This window comes from Octopus bimaculoides, chromosome Z, assembly GCF_046866305.1.
Source record: "Octopus bimaculoides isolate indiv1 chromosome Z, ASM4686630v1, whole genome shotgun sequence".
Taxonomy (NCBI): Eukaryota; Metazoa; Mollusca; class Cephalopoda; order Octopoda; family Octopodidae; genus Octopus; species Octopus bimaculoides.
Window position 1 is genome coordinate 48,501,571 of NC_142944.1, and position 20,000 is coordinate 48,521,570.

At 37.6% G+C, this 20,000-nt stretch overlaps 1 protein-coding gene across 12 annotated transcripts in view; it reads right to left on the reverse strand.

Moving 5' to 3' along the window:
- LOC106875156 (uncharacterized) overlaps positions 1 to 20,000 on the reverse strand; it is a 416,143-nt gene that overhangs the window by 14,404 nt on the left and 381,739 nt on the right. For all 12 annotated transcript variants that reach the window (XM_089365264.1, XM_089365262.1, XM_089365259.1 and 9 more), the window contains 2 exons: positions 8,698 to 8,900; positions 965 to 1,143 (listed from right to left, as the gene is read on the reverse strand). In XM_089365264.1, coding sequence (XP_089221390.1) covers positions 971 to 1,143; positions 8,698 to 8,900 — 376 coding nt within the window. In that variant the 3' untranslated portion in view covers positions 965 to 970. The remainder of the gene's footprint in view (positions 1 to 964; positions 1,144 to 8,697; positions 8,901 to 20,000) is intronic.

The following is a 20,000-nucleotide window of genomic DNA, read 5'->3' on the forward strand; positions in this document are numbered from 1 at the left end:
GCGTGAGACCAGGGTGTCATTGCTGAGTCTGATGTCTTGGATTCTATCAAACTGTGCAACCTATGCCAGGAAGGAGAACAGGATGTTAAATGATGATGATGATGATGATGATGAAAGTGTTAGGCTGTACAAGGCTTTAGTAAAAGACACTTGTCTGAGATTTCTTACAATGGAAACGAACCTAAAACCATGCGGTTGTAACGTGAACTCTGTAACCATGCGGTTGTAACGTGAACTCTGTAACCATCCAGTTAGGCTTGTGTGTGTGTGTGTGAGAGAGAGAGAGAGAGAGAGAGAGAGAGAGAGAGAGAGAGAGAGAGAGGAGAGAGAGAGAGAGAGAGAGAGAGAGAGAGAGAGAGAGAGAGAGAGAGAGAGAGAGGAGAGAGAGAGAGAGAGAGAGAGAGAGAGAGAGAGAGAGAGAGAGAGAGAGAGAAGAACAGTATATAAAGGTCATACCTCAAAAACAATCTCAAAACACCATCAATGGATTTAAGAAACATCTCGACCTAGTAACGACATATTTATGCGACACTAAGAGAATTTAAAGAATAAAGATATGCACACGCGCATACACACACACACTCACATGCGTGTTGATATATGCATACATCCAATTTTAGATTACTACTACTACTACCACTACTACTAGTAGTAGTTCCATTGATGTAGCAGAAACCTAATTCTTCTTCTTTGTTGTTGTCACCATTGCCGCCACCACCACCACCACAATCCACAACACCACTGTCACCATCATCATCATCAACATATGCAAAGGCACAATGTGCTTCATTAAACCAATGGTTTATTAGGATCGTTAATAAAGGAAACAGAAATATTGGAAATGAAAGAAGTCATTTCCCGAAACACCTTTAACAAACAAACAAAAAAAACAAAACAAAAACCCACAGACGTATTTATTCACATGCACATGAAATCGTTATTATTGTTGTCATATTATATTCACCTTTAATTAATGTCTCTTCATATGCAGAGACAGATGGTCTGACCGTGAAAATGCCCTTTCACATACTTGGCATTTGAAAGGTTTGTCCCCAGTGTGTTTCCTGAAGTGGCGTGTCAGCTCATCAGATCGAGCAAAGCGCCAGGTACAACCATCCCAGTTGCACACATATGGTTTTTCCCCTGCAAATATAATAAATATATGTTAGAGTCTTAAGAAATCACATCAAAATAAAAATTTAAAAAAAAAAAAATGTTTGAAAAATATTTTTCTTTCTTTCTTTATCAAATATTACAAAATGAAGAAACTAATGTTGTAATTTTTATTCCTGTTAATTAGCTGTAAACAATTTTCTTTAATTAACTCTATTTGAAAACTGATCAAATAAATTTAAAAAAAAAAAAACAATTTGGGGGGGGGGGGGATTAAAAGAACATCAGGAATATTGTCTGTAAGAGAAAAGCAAGAGGGGACAAAAAATTTGAATTTATACTATTAAGTTAAATATGAAAAGTGCTTATTTCCACACTCACACACAATCATTAACACACACACACACGAGTTATTAACACACAACTCTAAAATGATGCATATGCACACAAGCAGCAAACATGCAGCTCGTTAGAATACAATGACAGAAAAGTAAATCCACTCACAATGAAGAAAGTGATTATAATCTTAAATTCTTTACTTAAATAATTTAAATATTCCAACTGTTTCCAAAATAATGTAAATTAAAAAAAGAGCCCCATCCTCACATCTTCCAGCTGTGCTCGTGAGCAGAAGACATAAGACTGCTTGTCTCAGTTTACTTGGCTGATAACAGTGTAGGTTATTGACATCCAACCATGAGAGAAAAAAGTGTGTGTGTGTGTGTGTGTGTGTGTGGGAGGGGGGGGGGGCACTGATAATTTCCATTGCTGCATTTTGTTCTCACCATTCAGGTATGGCTGTATGGCAAGAACATTTGCTTCCCAACCACATGGTTTCAAGTTCAGTCCCACTGCCCAGTACCTTGGGCAAGTGTCTTCTACCAAAGCCCTAGGCCAACAATAAGCCTTGAGTGGATTCGGTAGATTGGAAACTAAGAGAAGCTCATCATCTGTGTGTGTATGTATGTGTGTGTATATATATATATGTATATCTATGTGTGTCTTTGTGTTCGTGTTTTCCCCCCGTCCCACCACCACCACTGCCATTTGACAACCAGTGTTGGTTTGTTTACATCTCTACCTTAGCAGCTCAGCCAAGAGATCTATAAAAATATATACACTAACAGAATGTCAAATGAGATGTACTCAAGAAGAAGACTTGTCCAACACAGCAGAATTGTTAATGCTCCCCCTCGTAGCTGAAGGGTTGTTTTTTTTTTTTTAACCTAGCAAGAGACCTGTGCTGAAGCCACAGGTCATGTAACAAAGCACCTTTGCCATTGGTCACATAAAAAGTACCTGTGATAGTGTAAAAGACACCAATGCTGGTGCCACATAAATAGCACCCATGCTGGCACTATGTAAAAGCACCCAGCACACTCTGTAAAGTGGTTGGCATAAGGAAGGGCATCCAGCTGCAGAAACCAAGCTGAATCCCTAGCTTGCCAGCTCTGGTCAAACTGTACAAGACATGGTAGCATGGAAGACGGACATTAAATGATGATAATGATGACAACCAGTTTCACTAGAGTGGGAGAAAGTTACACAAATATTATGGTAACTGCTCCTCCATCTTTCTCTACCTCAATACAATTCTGCCACCCGTCCACCCACCGAAAAAAAAAAAAAATGCCAGAACATCTCTTTTACTGTCATTGTAAGGATTTCTAAGAATTCCAAAATGAATGGTATGAGAAAGCAACGGAAACAAAATATTTAATGTTCTTTTTTTTATATTTAAAATGTTTTAATGATGGACAAGACATGTAATTTTCCGGCAAAGTACACAACAATCACAAAATAATTTAATAACAGCAGAATATTTCAATGATAATGATGATGATGATAATGATGATAGATCTGAAATACTCCAAGGAGTCCCCAGTTAGAGAAGAGCCTGTTGGTAGGTGGGAAAGCCAGAGAAAGTAGTTTAGTAAATATTTATACCTGGAATTATTTATGAGAGAATGGCAACTTGTTTACTAAAGAGACCATATTTGGAGATAAGGCAAACTGGCACAAGATCTTTCACACTGAATGAGGAAATGGGGAAGAAAGAAAAAAATTGAGAGAGAGAGAGAGTGGGGGGGGGATAAGAAAAGTGAATGAGGGGGAGGTCTGAGAGGAAGGGAACAATGAAGTAGAAAGAGTGGAAAAAAGAAGAAAAGAAACACAGTAAGCTGAGGTAGATAAGAAAATGTAGATAGACAGAGAGAGGGAGAGAGAGAGAGAGGGAGAGGGAGAGAGAGAGAGGGAGAGAGAGGGGGGGGAGAGGGAGAGAGAGAGAGAAAGAGAGAGATATATAGAGGGGGTGGATTACCAGACACTTAAAGTTGGTTCTGCTCAAATTTGACTTGATTTACTAAACAAGTCTCAGAGAGTGAGAAAATGGTGTAGTTTTAAAATTATTACTTAGACTGAGAATGGCGGTGGAGTGGGGGAAGGGTAAAGGAAGAGGCCATAGTTTTTGCAGGACTCACCTGACAGGTGAGATCAATAGAACTGGTGTTTTTAGCAAACACTGACACTGACGCGCCCATCTAAGACCCCCCCCCCTTCACATTCACTGTCCAGTTTGTCAAACGAGATTCTTTAAAAGCACTACATATTTAACTCTTTCATCTCTATATGCACATAAATATGTGTGTGTGCGCATGTGTGTGAGTGTATGTGTGTATACAGGTGGCATAGCTTCCTCTGATGCTATGGGCATCTAGTGGGGGTGTGTGTGCCCCTAACGTTTTCTGCCATTTTAATTTTTTTTTTGCTTGTTTCATTTCATATGTTTATATAATTTTCCATTTGACTTGCGTACAAGTTCTGTTCATATTCTCACACAACCTATTTCCTTCCACATCACCTTTGCTTACTTGCTTCTCTTCGTTCTGTTCCTTTCCTCTTCAAACTCTTTACAAAGTTTCTCTCTCCTCCTACTCCTTGTCTATATATGCTAGCTGATGTTGTCTTGAGTTCCCCGTCAGTAGCAGCCAGTTTCTCAAACATAGATGATGCAAAACACTGCTGTCAAATTTACTCAGAAGAAGGACTCAGTAGGAAATATTCAATTTTTCCACTCTTCATGGCAATTTCACTGTATTCTTTCTGTCAATTTCTCTATATAATACAAATTCTTGCTAACATAGACTACAAACCAGCCTCTTTTGTATTCAGATTTATCTTACATTCACACACAAACATATACATATTACATACATATGCCCATGTATAGACACAAACATAAACATATATATTAGGAAGGGCATCCAGCTGTAAAAGCCATGCCAAATCAGACCGGAACTTGGTGCAACTCTCCAGCTTACTAGTTCCAGTCAAACCGTCTAACCCATGCCAGCATGGAAAGCAGATGTTAAATGATGATGATGTTATATATATATATATATATATTATACATATATATATACTCTTTTACTTGCTTCAATCATTTGACTTTGGCCATGCTGGAGCACCGCCTTTAGTCAAGCAAATCGACCCCAGGACTTATTCTTTGGAAGCCTAGTACTTATTCTATCGGCCTCTTATGCCGAACCGTTAAGTTACGGGGACGTAAACACACCAGCATCGGTTGTCAAGCGATGTTGGAGGGACAAATACAGACACACAAACATATACATATACATATATACGACGAGCTTCTTTAAGTTTCCGCTTACCAAATAATCTACTCGCAAGGCTTTGGTCGGCCCGAGGCTATAGTAGAAGACACTTGCCCAAGGTGCCACGCAGTGGGACTGAACTTGGTACCATGTGGTTGGTAAGCAAGTATAGGTTTATAATTAAATTCTTTTAAAAGCCATGACAATGTAATTTATAAAAAATAAAACCAGTTGATAGTTTTAATCTGATATTTCTATATTTCAGGGTTGGAATTTTTTCTGCAGGAAATCTTTGGAGAAGTCAGTTAATACCAACTTTTCTCCATAAATTTCCTAACAAAGGGATCCTAACCATAAAATATGGAGTTCTGAAATATAAGGGGCAGCAGTTTGGGAATGATTCACATTGAATGGTTTAGGGTTTAAAGCAGCTTTCTTCCCCTAAATATTCTGATGCTCAGTTACTCTGGTTTTATTTGTAACTGTGTTGGTCCTTCTTTTTTGTCATGGTCCCAATAGCAGTTGTGCTGCTGGTGACTGCAGCTGTTTTGGGCCTGGCCATAATTGGTCTTCTCCAAAACTGTTAAATTTGTTTTAGAACAATCTGGTATGGCTGTGTGGTAAGAAGTTTGCTTTTCAACCACATGGTTCTGGGTTCTGTCCTCCAGTGTGACACCTTGGGCAAGTGTCTTCTATTACAGTCTCGGGCTGACCAAAGTTTTGCGAGTGGATTTGGTAGACAGAAACTGAAAGAAGCCCATTGTATATATGTATCTTTTTATCTGTGTCTGTCCCCCATCATTGCTTGACAACCAGTGTTGGTATGTTTATGTCCCCATAACTGAAAGAAACCAGTGATATATATGTGTCTTGGTGTCTGCCCCCTCAGACACTTTGACAACCAGTGTTGATTTGCTTACTTTCTAGTAACTTAGTGCTTGGGCAAAACTGACTGATAGAATAAATACGAGTTTAAAAAAAAAATTTTCTTTAAAGTAAGCACTGGGGTTGATTTGTTTAACTAAACTAGAGGTTCTCAACCATTTTTTTTTTATCTATGGACCCCTTTGATTACTGTTGTATTCTGGTGAACCCACAAAGCCATTCAATATTTAAAAAGTAGTTTTATAGAAACTCCTTTCAAAATTTCTCTTTCATTTTTCTCATTAACTTGTGTAGGTTGAACTCTGTAAACTGTTCGAAAAAGAAATCTGTTTCTTGCAATACATACCAATATATACATCTAAAGCAGGGGTTCTTAACCCTTTTTTACCTATGGACCCCTTTCATTACTATTTTATTTTGGTGGACTCCCATAATCATTCGATGTTTAAAAACTAGTTTTATAGAAACTTCTTTCAAAATTCCAATCTCGTTTTTCACCCATTAACTTGTGTAGGTTGAACAATGTGAGATGTTAGAAAAAAAAACCTAGCTGTTTTTTGCAATACATACCAATACATACATCTAAAGTAAGATATTTTCAGGGGTCCTTAAAATACTATTGTGGACCCCCAATTTACTATGTTGTTGCATGGACACCCAAGAATATTAGATGGACCCCAGTTAAGAACCGTTGGACTAAACCCTTCAAAAGTGGTACCCAGCAGTCAAAACCAAAAATCAGGGTGTGGCTACTGCTGTACAATGCAGTGTCTGTGGAGCCATATGTGAGCTACATGCAGAAGTGGAACCAATTAAGCCAACCTCAGAGATTACGTACAACATAACGTGGAAATATTTAGTAGTTGTTGTAAAGTGCATTGCTAGAAAAACAAGTTTGCAAACTACTGTTGTAATTAGACCAGAAACAATTAGTGAAATTCAGTGCAATGAGCTATCGGGCCAACTTGTCATTTTCTCTTTCACAGTAGCTGATTATCGCTATGACTTGCTCCTACACAGAGAGTGATATCATTTACAGCTAGGTGGCCTTGGGAATCTGAGTCAAATGTCATCTCTACAGATACAAAGCAATGACGACACTACCTGAATATGACTGCTGACTTCTAATTTTCCAGCTCAAAAACTGTGTGGAAGACTGTTCCACTTATGTACATATAATTATTTTAATGTCGGCTTTTCTATACTGAATGAGTAAGGCAAGAGTTCATGGAAATAAATTTTTTGCTACAGCTTTATAATATATATATATATATATATATATATTCTTCTACTTGTTTCAGTCATTTGACTGCAGCCAAGCTTGAGCATTGACTTTAGTTGAACAAATCTTTGTAAGACTAGTACTTATTCTATTGCTCTTTTTTGCCAAACCACTAAGTTACAGGGATGTAAACACACCAACATTAGTTGTCAAGGTATGGTGGAGGCACAAATACAGACACACAAATGTACACGCATATATATATATATATATATATATATATATATATATATATATATACATACATATATAATGCATACATATATATATACAGACATATACATACATATATATATACATACATATACATACATATATATATACATAAATATATATATATACATACATATATATACATACATATATATACATACATACATATACATACATACATACATATATATATATATACATACATACATACATACATTTATATACAAACATACATATATATATATATATGTATATATATATATATATATATATATACATACATACATATATATGTATACAACGGGCTTCTTTCAGTTTCTGTCTACCAAACGCTGGCACCTCATGTGCCCAATCATAATTATAAATCAATTTGGATTTGCCATTTATCGGCTTTTGCGTGCTGGCCACTTAGATTATTGTTGTTATTATTCATTTCGAAGGCGCATGGCTTAAGTTGTTAGAGCATTGAGCTTACAATCATGAGGTTGTGAGTTTGATTCCCAGAGAGGGCTGCGTGTTGTGTTCTTGAGCAAGACACTTTATTTCACATTGTTCCAGTTCACTCAGCTGTAGAAATGAGTTGCGATGTCACTGGTGCCTAGCTGTATCGGCCCCTTTGCCTTTCCCTTGGATAACATCAGTGGCGTGCAGAGGGGAGGCTGGTATGCATGGGTGACTGCTGGTCTTCCATAGAACAACTTTGCCTGGGCTTGTGTCTTGGAGGGGAACTTTCTAGGTGCAATCCCATGGTCAGTCATGATCAAAGGGGGTCATCCCTATTATTCATTTTTACTAATGATAATAATTAACAATATCTATATAAATATTTTTGAATATCTATTCATTTAGTAACACACACACACACACACACACACATATATATATATATATATATATTCCAGATGGAATATACCTTAAAAATATGTGTGTGTGTGAGAGAGAGTTACAATTTCTTTTCACATGACATACTAGATGAATTCTAGGATCAATATGACTAAAACAAACAAAAAAATAAAACAATTAAAAACCACTGTGTTCCAGTTTTGGTTGCGGTCTAATGATTGACATTAGTAAGAGAATGAAAAGGATTTGCATGCTTTACATATTATGTGTACTAATACTCATACAATTTCACTTAAAAGGATTTAAGAGAAAAGAAAGCATGAGCAAGAGATAAAGCAGAAGAGAAGAGAAAGTAATAAAAAGCCACACAACACACTTAAACATCATCATCATCATTTAATGTCTGTTTTCCATGCAGGCATGAGTGGGATGGGTTGACAGGAGCTGACAAGTCAGAAGACTGTGTCAGGTTCCTTTGGCGTGATTTCTATGGCTGGGTGCTTTTAATAATGTCAAGCACTTTACAAAGAGCACTGGGTACTTTTTATGTGGCACCAGCACCGGTGAGGTCACCAAGACCCTCAAATGAAGTGAGTAGTAGTATTGAGTGGAGTGGATTTGTGCCAGGCGATGTGAGGTTAGAGTATGACAGAGGGATAGAAATAGGTATCCAGCAGTGGAGAAGAGAGGGAGGAGAGGGAGTGAGGGAGAGAGAGAGAAAGGGAGAAAGATAAGAAGGATACCGACCTGTGTGCGTTCTTCGATGAGCTTTTAAATGCGAGCTTTTGGTATAAACTTTGTGGCATCCTTCAAAATCACATCTATGGACCCTTCTCTTTTTCGAGCTGTCTGAGAAGGTATCACAGCTCATGGAAGACATGAATTGTGTTTTGGAAGTCGTAGTAACAACAGGAGGTGACATTGCACCATCCAGGGATTTGTTATAGTGCCTGAAATAGAAAATAAAAAGAAACAAGTCAGGAGATGGTATGCTGAACCCAAAAAGCTACATGGTTCCAAAGCAAACTTTACAACCTCACAACCATCGATTTTCCAATAAGTGTAAGAGGAGAAAAGAATTTGAAGTCAGAGCTCACAGAAGACAGGAATTGTGTAAAATCAATATTCCTCCACCCAACTTTTTTCCCACTTCATATTCAATAATCTATTATCATTGGTTCTTAACTAGGGTCCATAAGTCCCCATCTTATATGAGGCAGGGTCCATATAAGATGTTTTTGTCAAAGTTTATGTGCAGTAAATTACTTAAGCTTCTACAACACACAAAATATTTTAACAATTTTTTTTATATAATTCCAAATATTTAATTATAAAAAGGTGGCGAGCTGGCAGAAACGTTAGCATGCCGGGCAAAATGCTTAGCGGTATTTCGCCTGTCTTTACATTCTGAGTTCAAATTCCGCCGAGGTTGACTTTGCCTTTCATCCTTTAGGCGTCAATAAATTAAGTACCAGTTGTGTACTGGGGTCTATCAAATCAACTGGTCCCCTCCCAAAAATTTTGGGCCTTGAGCTTAGAGTAGAAAAGACTATTTAATTATAAAAATACAGTAGGAATTTTTTTAATAAATACTGAATGGCTATGATGGGCCAATAGAATAAATTAGAAACCATAGGAAAACAAAAAAGATTGAGAACCACAGATCTATACTATATGGTTCTTAATTACTGCAATTAAGAATTGAGTAGATTAAGTCAGAAGACTGTGTTTGCTTTGCTTCTGGCATCTGTTCATCATTAATTCATCAACTGGTACTCTGTTAGTTACAAAGACGGTGGTTCCAGTAATACAATCAATGGAACAGTGTGCATGCCAAAGTTATGTGCAAGTGGCCGAGCACTCCACAGACAAGCAAACCTTTAATGTAACTATCAGGGAGATTCAGTGTGACACACAATGTGACAAGGCTAGCCCTTTTCATTTACATGTACAACTCATGTTTGCCAACTGAGTAGACTGGAGCAACGTGAAATAAAGTGTCTTGCTGAAGGACACAATGTGCCACTGGGGATTGAACTCACAACTTTAATATTGTGAGCTGAATACCTTAACCACTATGCCACGTGCCTTCACAATTCATCAACAAATGAAATAACATTGTACTATTTTTATTAATTGAACTTAAAAGAGAAAAAAAATAGTAATGTTTATTAAAACAAAATTTAACCCTTATGATACCAGCTCATCCACCAAGACCATTCATATGATAAAGAATTTCTGAGCGTGAAGTGATCGTAATAGAAAACCTTCCAAGAAAATTCCATACTGATTTATTTTACCACATATCAGCTTAATAACAACTAAATTTCAAACTGAAACAAGTCATGTATTTGAAGAGAAACAACTAACAAAGGAATTAAATTTCCTCTTTGTTAGTTGTTTTATTATGGCAGATGTAAGTTAAACTCAAATTACCAGTCAAAACAGAATGGGGTTGACATACTTTGGAAATGCTGCAAAGGTGTAAAAAGAACAGACAAAAGAAAAAAAAAAAAAGAGAGAAAAATGTCCTATTAGTTACAATGTGTCGGTACGTATATTTGTTGATTAGTTGACGATAACAATGGTATAAATAGTGATGATAACACTGATGATGATGATGATGGTGTTGGTGATAATAGTTATGCTGATGATAATGATGATGATGACAATGTGATTAATATAAGTAATATTTGTTTCTAATTAAGGCACAAGGCCAGAAATTTTGAGGGGCAGGAGTTAATCAGTAATATCAGCTTTGGTACTTGACTGGTACTTTCATCATCATCATCATCATCGTCGTCATTTAACGTCCGCTTTCCATGCTGGCATGGGTTGGCCGATTTGACTGAGGACTGGTGAAACCAGATGGCTGCACCAGGCTCCAATCTGATCTGGCAGAGTTTCTACAGCTGGATGCCCTTCCTAACGCCACTCCCTAAAGGATGAAAGGTAAAGCTGACCTTGGCAGGATTTGGAACTCAGAATGTAAAGTATGGTAAAATATTTTCTCCGATGCTCTATTCTGTTAATCCAATGCCCTATGATGATGATGATCAATGAACCGATGATTATGATGATGATGATGATGCAGGTAGTAATTAACAAGGTGTTAAATGATGTTGATTACAAGTCAGGAGAGTTGAACAAATTACACTAAAGTCACATGACTTGTGAACAGAGCAATTAAACCATGTGACACAAATGTTGACAACAGAACCAAATTCTCAGATGTAAAGGTGGCGGGGGGGGGGGTCGGAGACAAAAAAAAATTTCAAAGAAATTATTACTAATAATACTAATAATCACTGGGTCAGAAATTATTGTCGATATTTCTAATTAGGATTTTGGTCACTTCTAATATGTTTATTGATTGGAGAGAGGGGGAGGGAGAGAGAGAGAGAGAGAGAGAGAGGGAGAAGAATGGGAGAGAGAAAGAAAGAGGGATATGAGGAAAGATGTAGACAGATACAGACAGACATATGAATATGATAATTGATAGAGACAAGTAAACAGAAAGATACACAAGGGAGGCTGAAATAATTTCCTGAGACTTATGTATTGTAAGTTCTCCCACAAAATGCAAAACTAAATAATATCCAGTAAAATGGCTAGAGAAATAATAATGATAATAATAATCCTTTCTGCTAAACAGAGTGGCTGTGTGGTAAGTAGCTTGCTTACCAACCCCATGGTTCCGGGTTCAGTCCCACCGCATGACACCTTGGGCAAGTGTCTTCTACTATAGCCTCGGACCGACCAAAGCCTTGTAAGTGGATTTGGTAGACGGAAACTGAAAAGAAGCCCGTCGTATATATGTGCATATATATATATATATATATATATATATATATATATATATGTATGTATGTGTGTATGTGTGTATATGTTTGTTCTCCCCAACATCGCTTGACAACCGATGGTGGTGTGTTTACATCCCCATAACTTAGCAGTTCGGCAAAAGAGACTGATAAAATAAGTACTAGGCTTACAAAAAATAAGCGCTGGGGTCAAATTGCTTGAATGAAGGCGGTGCTCCAGCATGGCCACAATCAAATGACTGAAACAAGTAAGAGTGAAAAAAAAAGAGTAACGGTACAAGGCCTGATATTTCAGGGAAATGGGGCTAGTTGAGTATATCAACTTGACTGATAACTTAATTTATCGACCCTGAAAGGACGAATGGTAAATTTGGCTGCAGTGGAATCTGAACTCAGAATGTAAAGATGGATGAAATGCCACTAAGCATTATGCCAGTATGCCACCAAATGGCATTCTCTTATTTAACACTCAAGAACAGCAAAGTATTTTTCCTGATGCTCATATGATTCTGCCAGCTTGCGACCCTACTTGGTCAAATGTAACTGTTTATTTATTCACAATCACCATCATCATCATCATTTAACATCTGCTTTCCATGCTAGCATGGGTTGGACGATTTCACTGAGGACTGGCAAGCCAGAAGGCTGCACCAGGCTCCAATCTGATCTGGCAGGATTTCTACAGCTGGATGCCCTTCCTAACGCCAACCACTCTGAGAGTGTAGTGGGTGCTTTTACGTGCCACCCGCACGAGGGCCAGTCACATAGTACTGGCAACAGCCACACTCAAAATGGTGTTTTTTACGTGCCACCTGCACGGGAACCAGTCCAGCTGCACTGGCAATGACCTCGCTCGAATGATTTTCTAACGTGCCACCAGCACAAGTGCTAGAAGGCGACGCTGGTAACGATTACACTCAAATGGTGCTAGTTATGGGCCACCAGCATGGAAGCCAGACAGCTGCTCTGGCAATGAACACGCTCGGACAGTGCTGTTAGTGCTCCACTGGCGCGGTGACCAGTCATTGAGTATGGTTCAATTATGATTTCACTTGCCCCAACAGGTCTTCGCAAGCAGAGTTTAGTGTCCAATGAAGGAGAGGTTGGCATTGGTGCCAGTTGTCGGATTCAGTTCGATTTCGATTTGAGATAATCATGCATTATCTCATGACTTTGAGATTTCAATGAAGTGATTATTTATCTTTAGGATGACACTGTAGAGTAGGTATGAAAGGCTGGATCTGGCCAGTTTGATCGTAAATCAGGTAGAATATTTGGGCTGGATACAACCCCTTTAAACATTGAAGGATTAAATATTGTTTCTAATTTAGGGTCAAAACCAACAATTTCTTAGGCGATGGAGGAATAAGCTAATACTTTATTTTATTGGCACTGGAAGGATGAAATCTGTGGAGATTTAAACTTGGAACATCAAAGAGCCAGAACAAATACCAAGTAGCATTTTTTTCTAATGCTTTAACGATTCTACCAATAATAATAATAATCCTTTCTACTAAAGGCACAAAGCCTAAAATTTGAGGGGAGGGGACTGCTCAGTTACATCGACCCCAGTGTTCAACTGGCACTTATTTTATTTGGTGGAATTTGAACTCAGAATGTAAAGACAGACAAAATACCGCTAAGCGTTTTGCCTGGCTAGCCAGCTTACCATTTTGTCTAGGTGCTAGCAATTTTGCCAGCTTGCCACCTTTAATAATAATAATAATAATAATAATAATAATAATAATAATAATAATAATAATAATAATAGTAATAATAATAACATTAACAGTAACGGTTTCAAATTTTGGCACAGGACCAGCAATTTCAAGGGAGCGGATAAGTCGATTTCATTGACCCTCAGTACTCCACTGGTACTTATTTCATTAACCCCAATGCTTGACAGGTACTTGTTTCATCAAGTCTTACTCCACCCCAAAAGGATGAAAGGCAAAGTGAACCTTGGTGAAATTTGAACTCAGAATGAAAAGACCGATAGAATCCCACTAAGCATTTTGTCTGGTGTGCCAATAGTTCTGCCAAGCTTGCCACCTTTAATATTATTAATAATAATAATAATTTGATAAATATGGAGAGCTGAGAATTGAGATTGCTAGGATGTGGCAGCTACAAGAGTCGAACATAAAGGTTATCCCTATTGTCATTGGAGCATTGGGTTCAATACCACCCAATTTGAAAAAACATCTGAAAACTTCAGAAATAACCTACAATCTAGATGTATTGCAAAAGTCAGCATTACTTGGAACTGCATGCATATTGCGTAAAGTACTGTCTGTCTGAGGTCCTTGTTGTGAATTGACAAACAGTACAAACCCCACCAGTAGACACAATGTTTTTAACCAACAACATCACGATATTGGATACTGTGCAATGTCTATAATAATAATAATAATAATAATAATAATAATAATAATAATAATAATAATAATAATTGCTGCACAAGACCAAAGCCTCCCCACCAGAAATTACCAAAAACACATAATGAAAAGAAATATAACAAGTAACTGTAGAATATGTGGAGATCGACAAGAAACAATAAATCATATTATCTCTGGCTGCCCAGTCCTGGCTAAGAAGGAATATATTCACAGACACGACAGAGCTGGGACCTATATACACTGGAAGCTATGCCAACATTATGGAATAGCAACAGAAAAAAGATGGTATAAACACACGCCAGAAAAGATCACAGAAAACGAGAAAGCAACCATACTCTGGGATATGCCAATACACACAGATAGAGAAATTAAGGCAAATAGACCAGATATAGTTGTCAAAGATCATGAAGGAGAAAAAAAATGCCTTCTAATTGATGTTTCAATACCAGCAGATGACAACGTTTCTCTAAAAGAAATGGAAAAACTTTCAAAATACAAAGACCTGGAAATAGAGATAACTCGAATGTGGAATCTAAAAACAGAAACAATTCCTATCATAGTAGGTGCCTTAGGTATAATAAAAAAATATTCAGACAAATACATAACAAAAACACCAGGACTTACAAATATATATAACATACAGAAAATTGCACTACTGGGTACTGCACACATTCTACGCAAAACACTTTCAATACAGTAAACATAAGAGCACCACAGCAAACCACAGCACATACCCAAGGCGCACAGAGCTGCGCTCGGTAGTGAAGTGAAACACGTTATAAAAATAAAACTACTGAATAATAATAATAATAATAATGACGATAACAATAATGACTTCAAATTCTGGTACAAGGCCAGCAAATTTGGGGAAAGAGGTAAGTTGATTACATTGATCCCAGTGTCCAACTGGTATTTATTTTATTGACCTCAAAAGGATGAAAATTGAAGTCAACCTTGGTGAAATTTGAACTCAGAATGTAAAGACAGATAAAATGTTGCTAAATATTTTGCCTGGCATGCTAATGATTCTGCCAGCTCATTGACTTTCATGATAATAATAATAATAATAATAATAATAATAATAATAATAATAATAATAATAATAATAATCCTTTCTACTAAAGGCACAAGGCCTATTGACCCCAAAAGGATGAAAGGCAAAGTCGACCTCAGTGGAATTTGAACTAGGAATGTAAAGGCGGATGAAATACCGCTAAGCATTTTGCCCAGTGTTCTAACGATTCTTCTAGCTCGCTGCCTTAGATAATAATAATAATAATGCTAATAATAATAATAATAATAACAAAAGACCATTCTTTTCAAAATTTGCTTTAGCATTTCAGTTAAGCCACAGAAAAATAAACAAAGGCAAAGTAAGAGTAGAGTTGTACACTACTAAAAAGATAAAGTAAACACCAAAAAAAAAAAAAAAAAAAAAACGAGACTAAAAAGTCAATCAGACCAAAGTGCCAGACCAACCAGCCAGTCAGCCAACCAGCCTATGAAAATATGACATATGAGAATGAAAGCTTAAAGCCTGGCTTAGTATTATGTATGAAGAAGAATTTCTGTCCAAGATTATGACATGGAATGCATCTGACGCAGCGGACAACTTTGGTAAATAAATACATAAAAGAGAAGTAAGAAAAGTCTTTGTTTATCTTTTTTTTATGCGAGTTGGGTAAGAAAATATTTACCCCGAGCCAGGATTACCTTCGTATGGACTTAAATATTATTTTACTTGCTTCTTGGTTCATGCAGATAAATGTGTACACACATAATATATACATTCGGGCAAACATATACACACACACATTGAACCTATGTGAACAATTTGAACATAGGTCAAGGTAAAGTTATATATAGTGTATATGTATATACATACACGCATACAGACAGTCACTCCTCACTCCATATATGTGTATGTCTGTGTGTGTATATATATATATATATATAGCAATAAGAAAATGGAGGGGAATATGTGGTACTCATCAACTTGCAGACACTGTACTATGTTAATTAACCTGTTTATTTTTCAACCAAAAGGACAATAAAGACAATATACAAACATATGTGACACACTATGTCATATCAACAATTAAAGATTAAAAATTCAAAAGGACATCAAGTGATCAAAGAAGGGACATATATATATATATATATATATATTACGGAGATGTACTTGCATAGCAAGCGACCTGATCTGAGATCGTGTGCTGGAACGAAAACAATTGCAGCGTGGAAGGTGTTTATTAGCCATTTAAGAAACACACAAAAACTGTTAAATTCACTTCAACATTTAAATTTAATTTGCAGAAATAAAAGCGATGAAAATATTTTGGCAAATTAAATTCAAATGTTGAAGTGAATCTAACAGTTTTTGCGTGTTTCTTAAATGGCTTATAAACACCTTCCACGCAGCAATAGTTATATATATATATATATACATATATATATACGAGAGAGAGTATTCGTGTATGTAAATACAGCACACGCTGTCTTTTATACATACATATTTTCATTGGTATATACATATGTGTATATATATATATATGATGGAATCTCACGTCAAAGATGACATATGAGTGTTCAGCTCTTGTTCAACGACCTGCAGAAATGACTTCCTTAATGATCAATGTATGCGTTGCACATTAGCTCCTCGCTCTCTCCAGGTGCACCCAGGTGTACCATGTGTCATGTGTCGAAGTGATCGCAGAATGTGAAATGAAGTGCTTTGCTCCAGAAACAAACGTACCACACGGTCAAGGAATTAAAACCACGATCTTGTGATCATGATTGCAACACCCTAAACACTAAGCCATGTGCCCTCACTATATATATTCTTTTATTTCAGTCATTTGACTGTGGCCATGCTGGAGCACTTCCTTAAAGGATCTTTTAATTGAAGAAATCGACTCCAGGACTTATTCTTTGTAAGCCTAGTACTTATTCTATCAGTCTCCTTTGTCAAACCGTTAAGTTACGAGGACGTAAACACACCAACAAATACAGACACAAGCAGATATAGATATATACAATGGCCTTCTTTCAGTTTCCGTCTACCAAATCACCCACAAGGCTTTGGTCAGCTCGAGGCTATAGTAAAAGACACTTGCCCAAGGTACCACACAGTGGGACTGAACCCGGAACCATGTGGTTGGGAAGCAAGCTACTTACCACACAGACATGTATAAAGCCTGTTAGTAACCAGTATGTGATGTTTTCAACTAGTAGCCCCTGTATCTTCAAATTGTTCGGAAATGATAATATAATATATACATATATATATGCACTGATCCCTGGAGATATCTGTTATTTGTTTGAAAACAGACAAATCATAGATCCCTTCAGAGAGAGATGGCCCTGCTCAATCTGTAGAAAAGGCATAGGTAAAAACTCCATAATATATACCTGGTGCAAACTATGGACACAAAAGAGTTGGAGCAACATGAGAGGAAGGTTAACAGAGAATATAATCTTTGTGTGTGGCAGATGAGCAGGTATAAACACCAGAAATGAATAGAAAATAGACTTCTTCAAGTGCCAGATGGGATGATACCTAAAAGTCATCGATAGCTTTCGTTAGCTAGGAGATCAAGGCAGCAGTAGGGGGGGGGGGGTTCCAAGAGTGTAGCTGCTAGAACAAGAATAGGCTGGGCAAAGTTCAGAGAGCTCCTACCCTTGTTGGTAACAAAGGGCCTCTCCTTCAGAGTGAAAGGTAGATTGTATGATGCCTGTGTGAAAACAGCCATGCTACATGGCAGTGAAACATGGGTTGTGACAGCTGAGGACATGTGTAGGCTTGAAAGAAATGAAGCTGGCATGCTCCACTGAATGTGCAATGTCAGTGTGCATGTACAACAGAGTGTAAGCATCTTTAGAGAAAAATTAGGCATGAATTATCAAGTGTGGTGTGTAAGAGAGTCAACTGCATTCGTATGGTCATGTGATGCATATGGATGAGTACAGCTATGTAAGGAAGAGCCAATCTCCAACTGTGGAGGGAACCTGCAGAAGAGGTAGACCCAGGAAACATGGGACGAGGTGGTGAAGCATGATCTTCGGATGTTGGGTCTCATGGAGGCAATGACAAATGGCTGAAACTACTGGCGGTTTGCTGTGCTTGAAAAGACTTGCCAAGCAAAGTGAAATCATAGTTGTGGCTAGTGCTGGTGACACATAAAAGGCACCCATGCTGGTGACATGCAAAAGTCACTTGTGCTAGTGACATATAAGGGGCACAATGTAAGGACGCTTGTGTGCTGGTAACATGTATCAGGCACTCGTGCCAGTGACGCATAAAAAGCACCCACTACACTCTTGGAGTGGTTGGCATTAGGAAAGGCAACCAGCTGTAAAAACTAAGCCAAAATCAGACTGGAGCCTAGCACAGCTCTCCAGCTTACCAGTTCCAAACCATCTAACCCATACCAGCATGGAAAACAGACACTAAATGATGAGGATGATATACATATATGTACACACACTGTTTTTTAAAAACTGTAATACACACGTGCTCACACACACACACACACACACACACACACACACACACACCAAACTAAAAGCTCAGGCTGTGAACTATTAAAAGTTTCAAAGCGTTTTAGCTGTCTTTCTTCAAGTGCAGCAGCCTGTGATTGAGTCCTGGGCTATTTGAATAATTTCTTTATAAATCCTTCAACGCATTCGTTTTGGCATTGGATGTTACTGGCTTGCTCTGACCATTCCAGTTGTAAACTCTACTATCCAATACTTACCACATGTTGTTTAGTCTGAAGAAAAGGAGATGAAAAGTTCTGAAACTGCCAGCAGTTAAAAGCAAGAATCTTGATTTCATCTTTAACACATTTGTGTGCGTGCGCATACAATTATCACTTACAACCACTACCGAAATTTAGTGTCTTTCAACAAAGCTGATAGAGGAAAAATACCAGAATTTCCTACCATAATTATATCAGTAGTGAAGAAGTCTCTACAATATTGTCATGATGAAGATTCTAAGAAAAGGTAACAAAATGGTGAATGTTAGTGGCTAGCCATGTCCTACAGAACCAAGATCCCCAGCATGCAAAAAACTGTACTGAGAAGGTAAGAGAATTCAGAATGATCAGATGGCACTGAATATTTCAAGAGGGCTTTGAAGCCTATCAACAGATGGTGGGGATATATACAACACACAGGATGGAACAACTAACTTCATTGTTTTCATCACCACCACCGCCACCATCATCATTTAATGTCTGTTGCCCATGCTGGCATAGGTTGGATGGTTTAACCAGGGCTGGTAAACTTGAGGAGCTGCTCCAGTCTGATTTGGTATGGTTTGTATGGATAGAAGCCCTTCCTAATACCAACCGCTTTACAGAGTGCACTGGGTGCCTTTTACATGGCACTGTACAGATGCTTTTATGTGGTGCCACACAGGCTTTTTTATGTGGCACCATGAACTAACAAATATCAACTAAAATATAACATCATCGTATTTTAACATCCACTTTTCCACGCTTGTATGGGTCAGGCAGAATTTGTTGAGGCAAATTTTCTATGCAGTGAGGACTGGATGCATTTCCTATCACCAACCCTTACCTGTTTTCAAATAAGGTAATATTTCCTTACTGTTATAATATATGAAATACCTGCATTGGTAAGTGACAATTATCTGCAGGTGAGCCATAATTGAGCAGATCTATGATGAAAATTATTTCAACCATGGTCTTCCTGTCTTTTGGGTGTGTGTGTGTGTGGGGGGGGGGGGGGGCGGGGTTTAGAAGTTTCTAGTACCTTAACATTATCCAACATTTCCATTTTCTTTTTTTTAAAGATGGTAGGT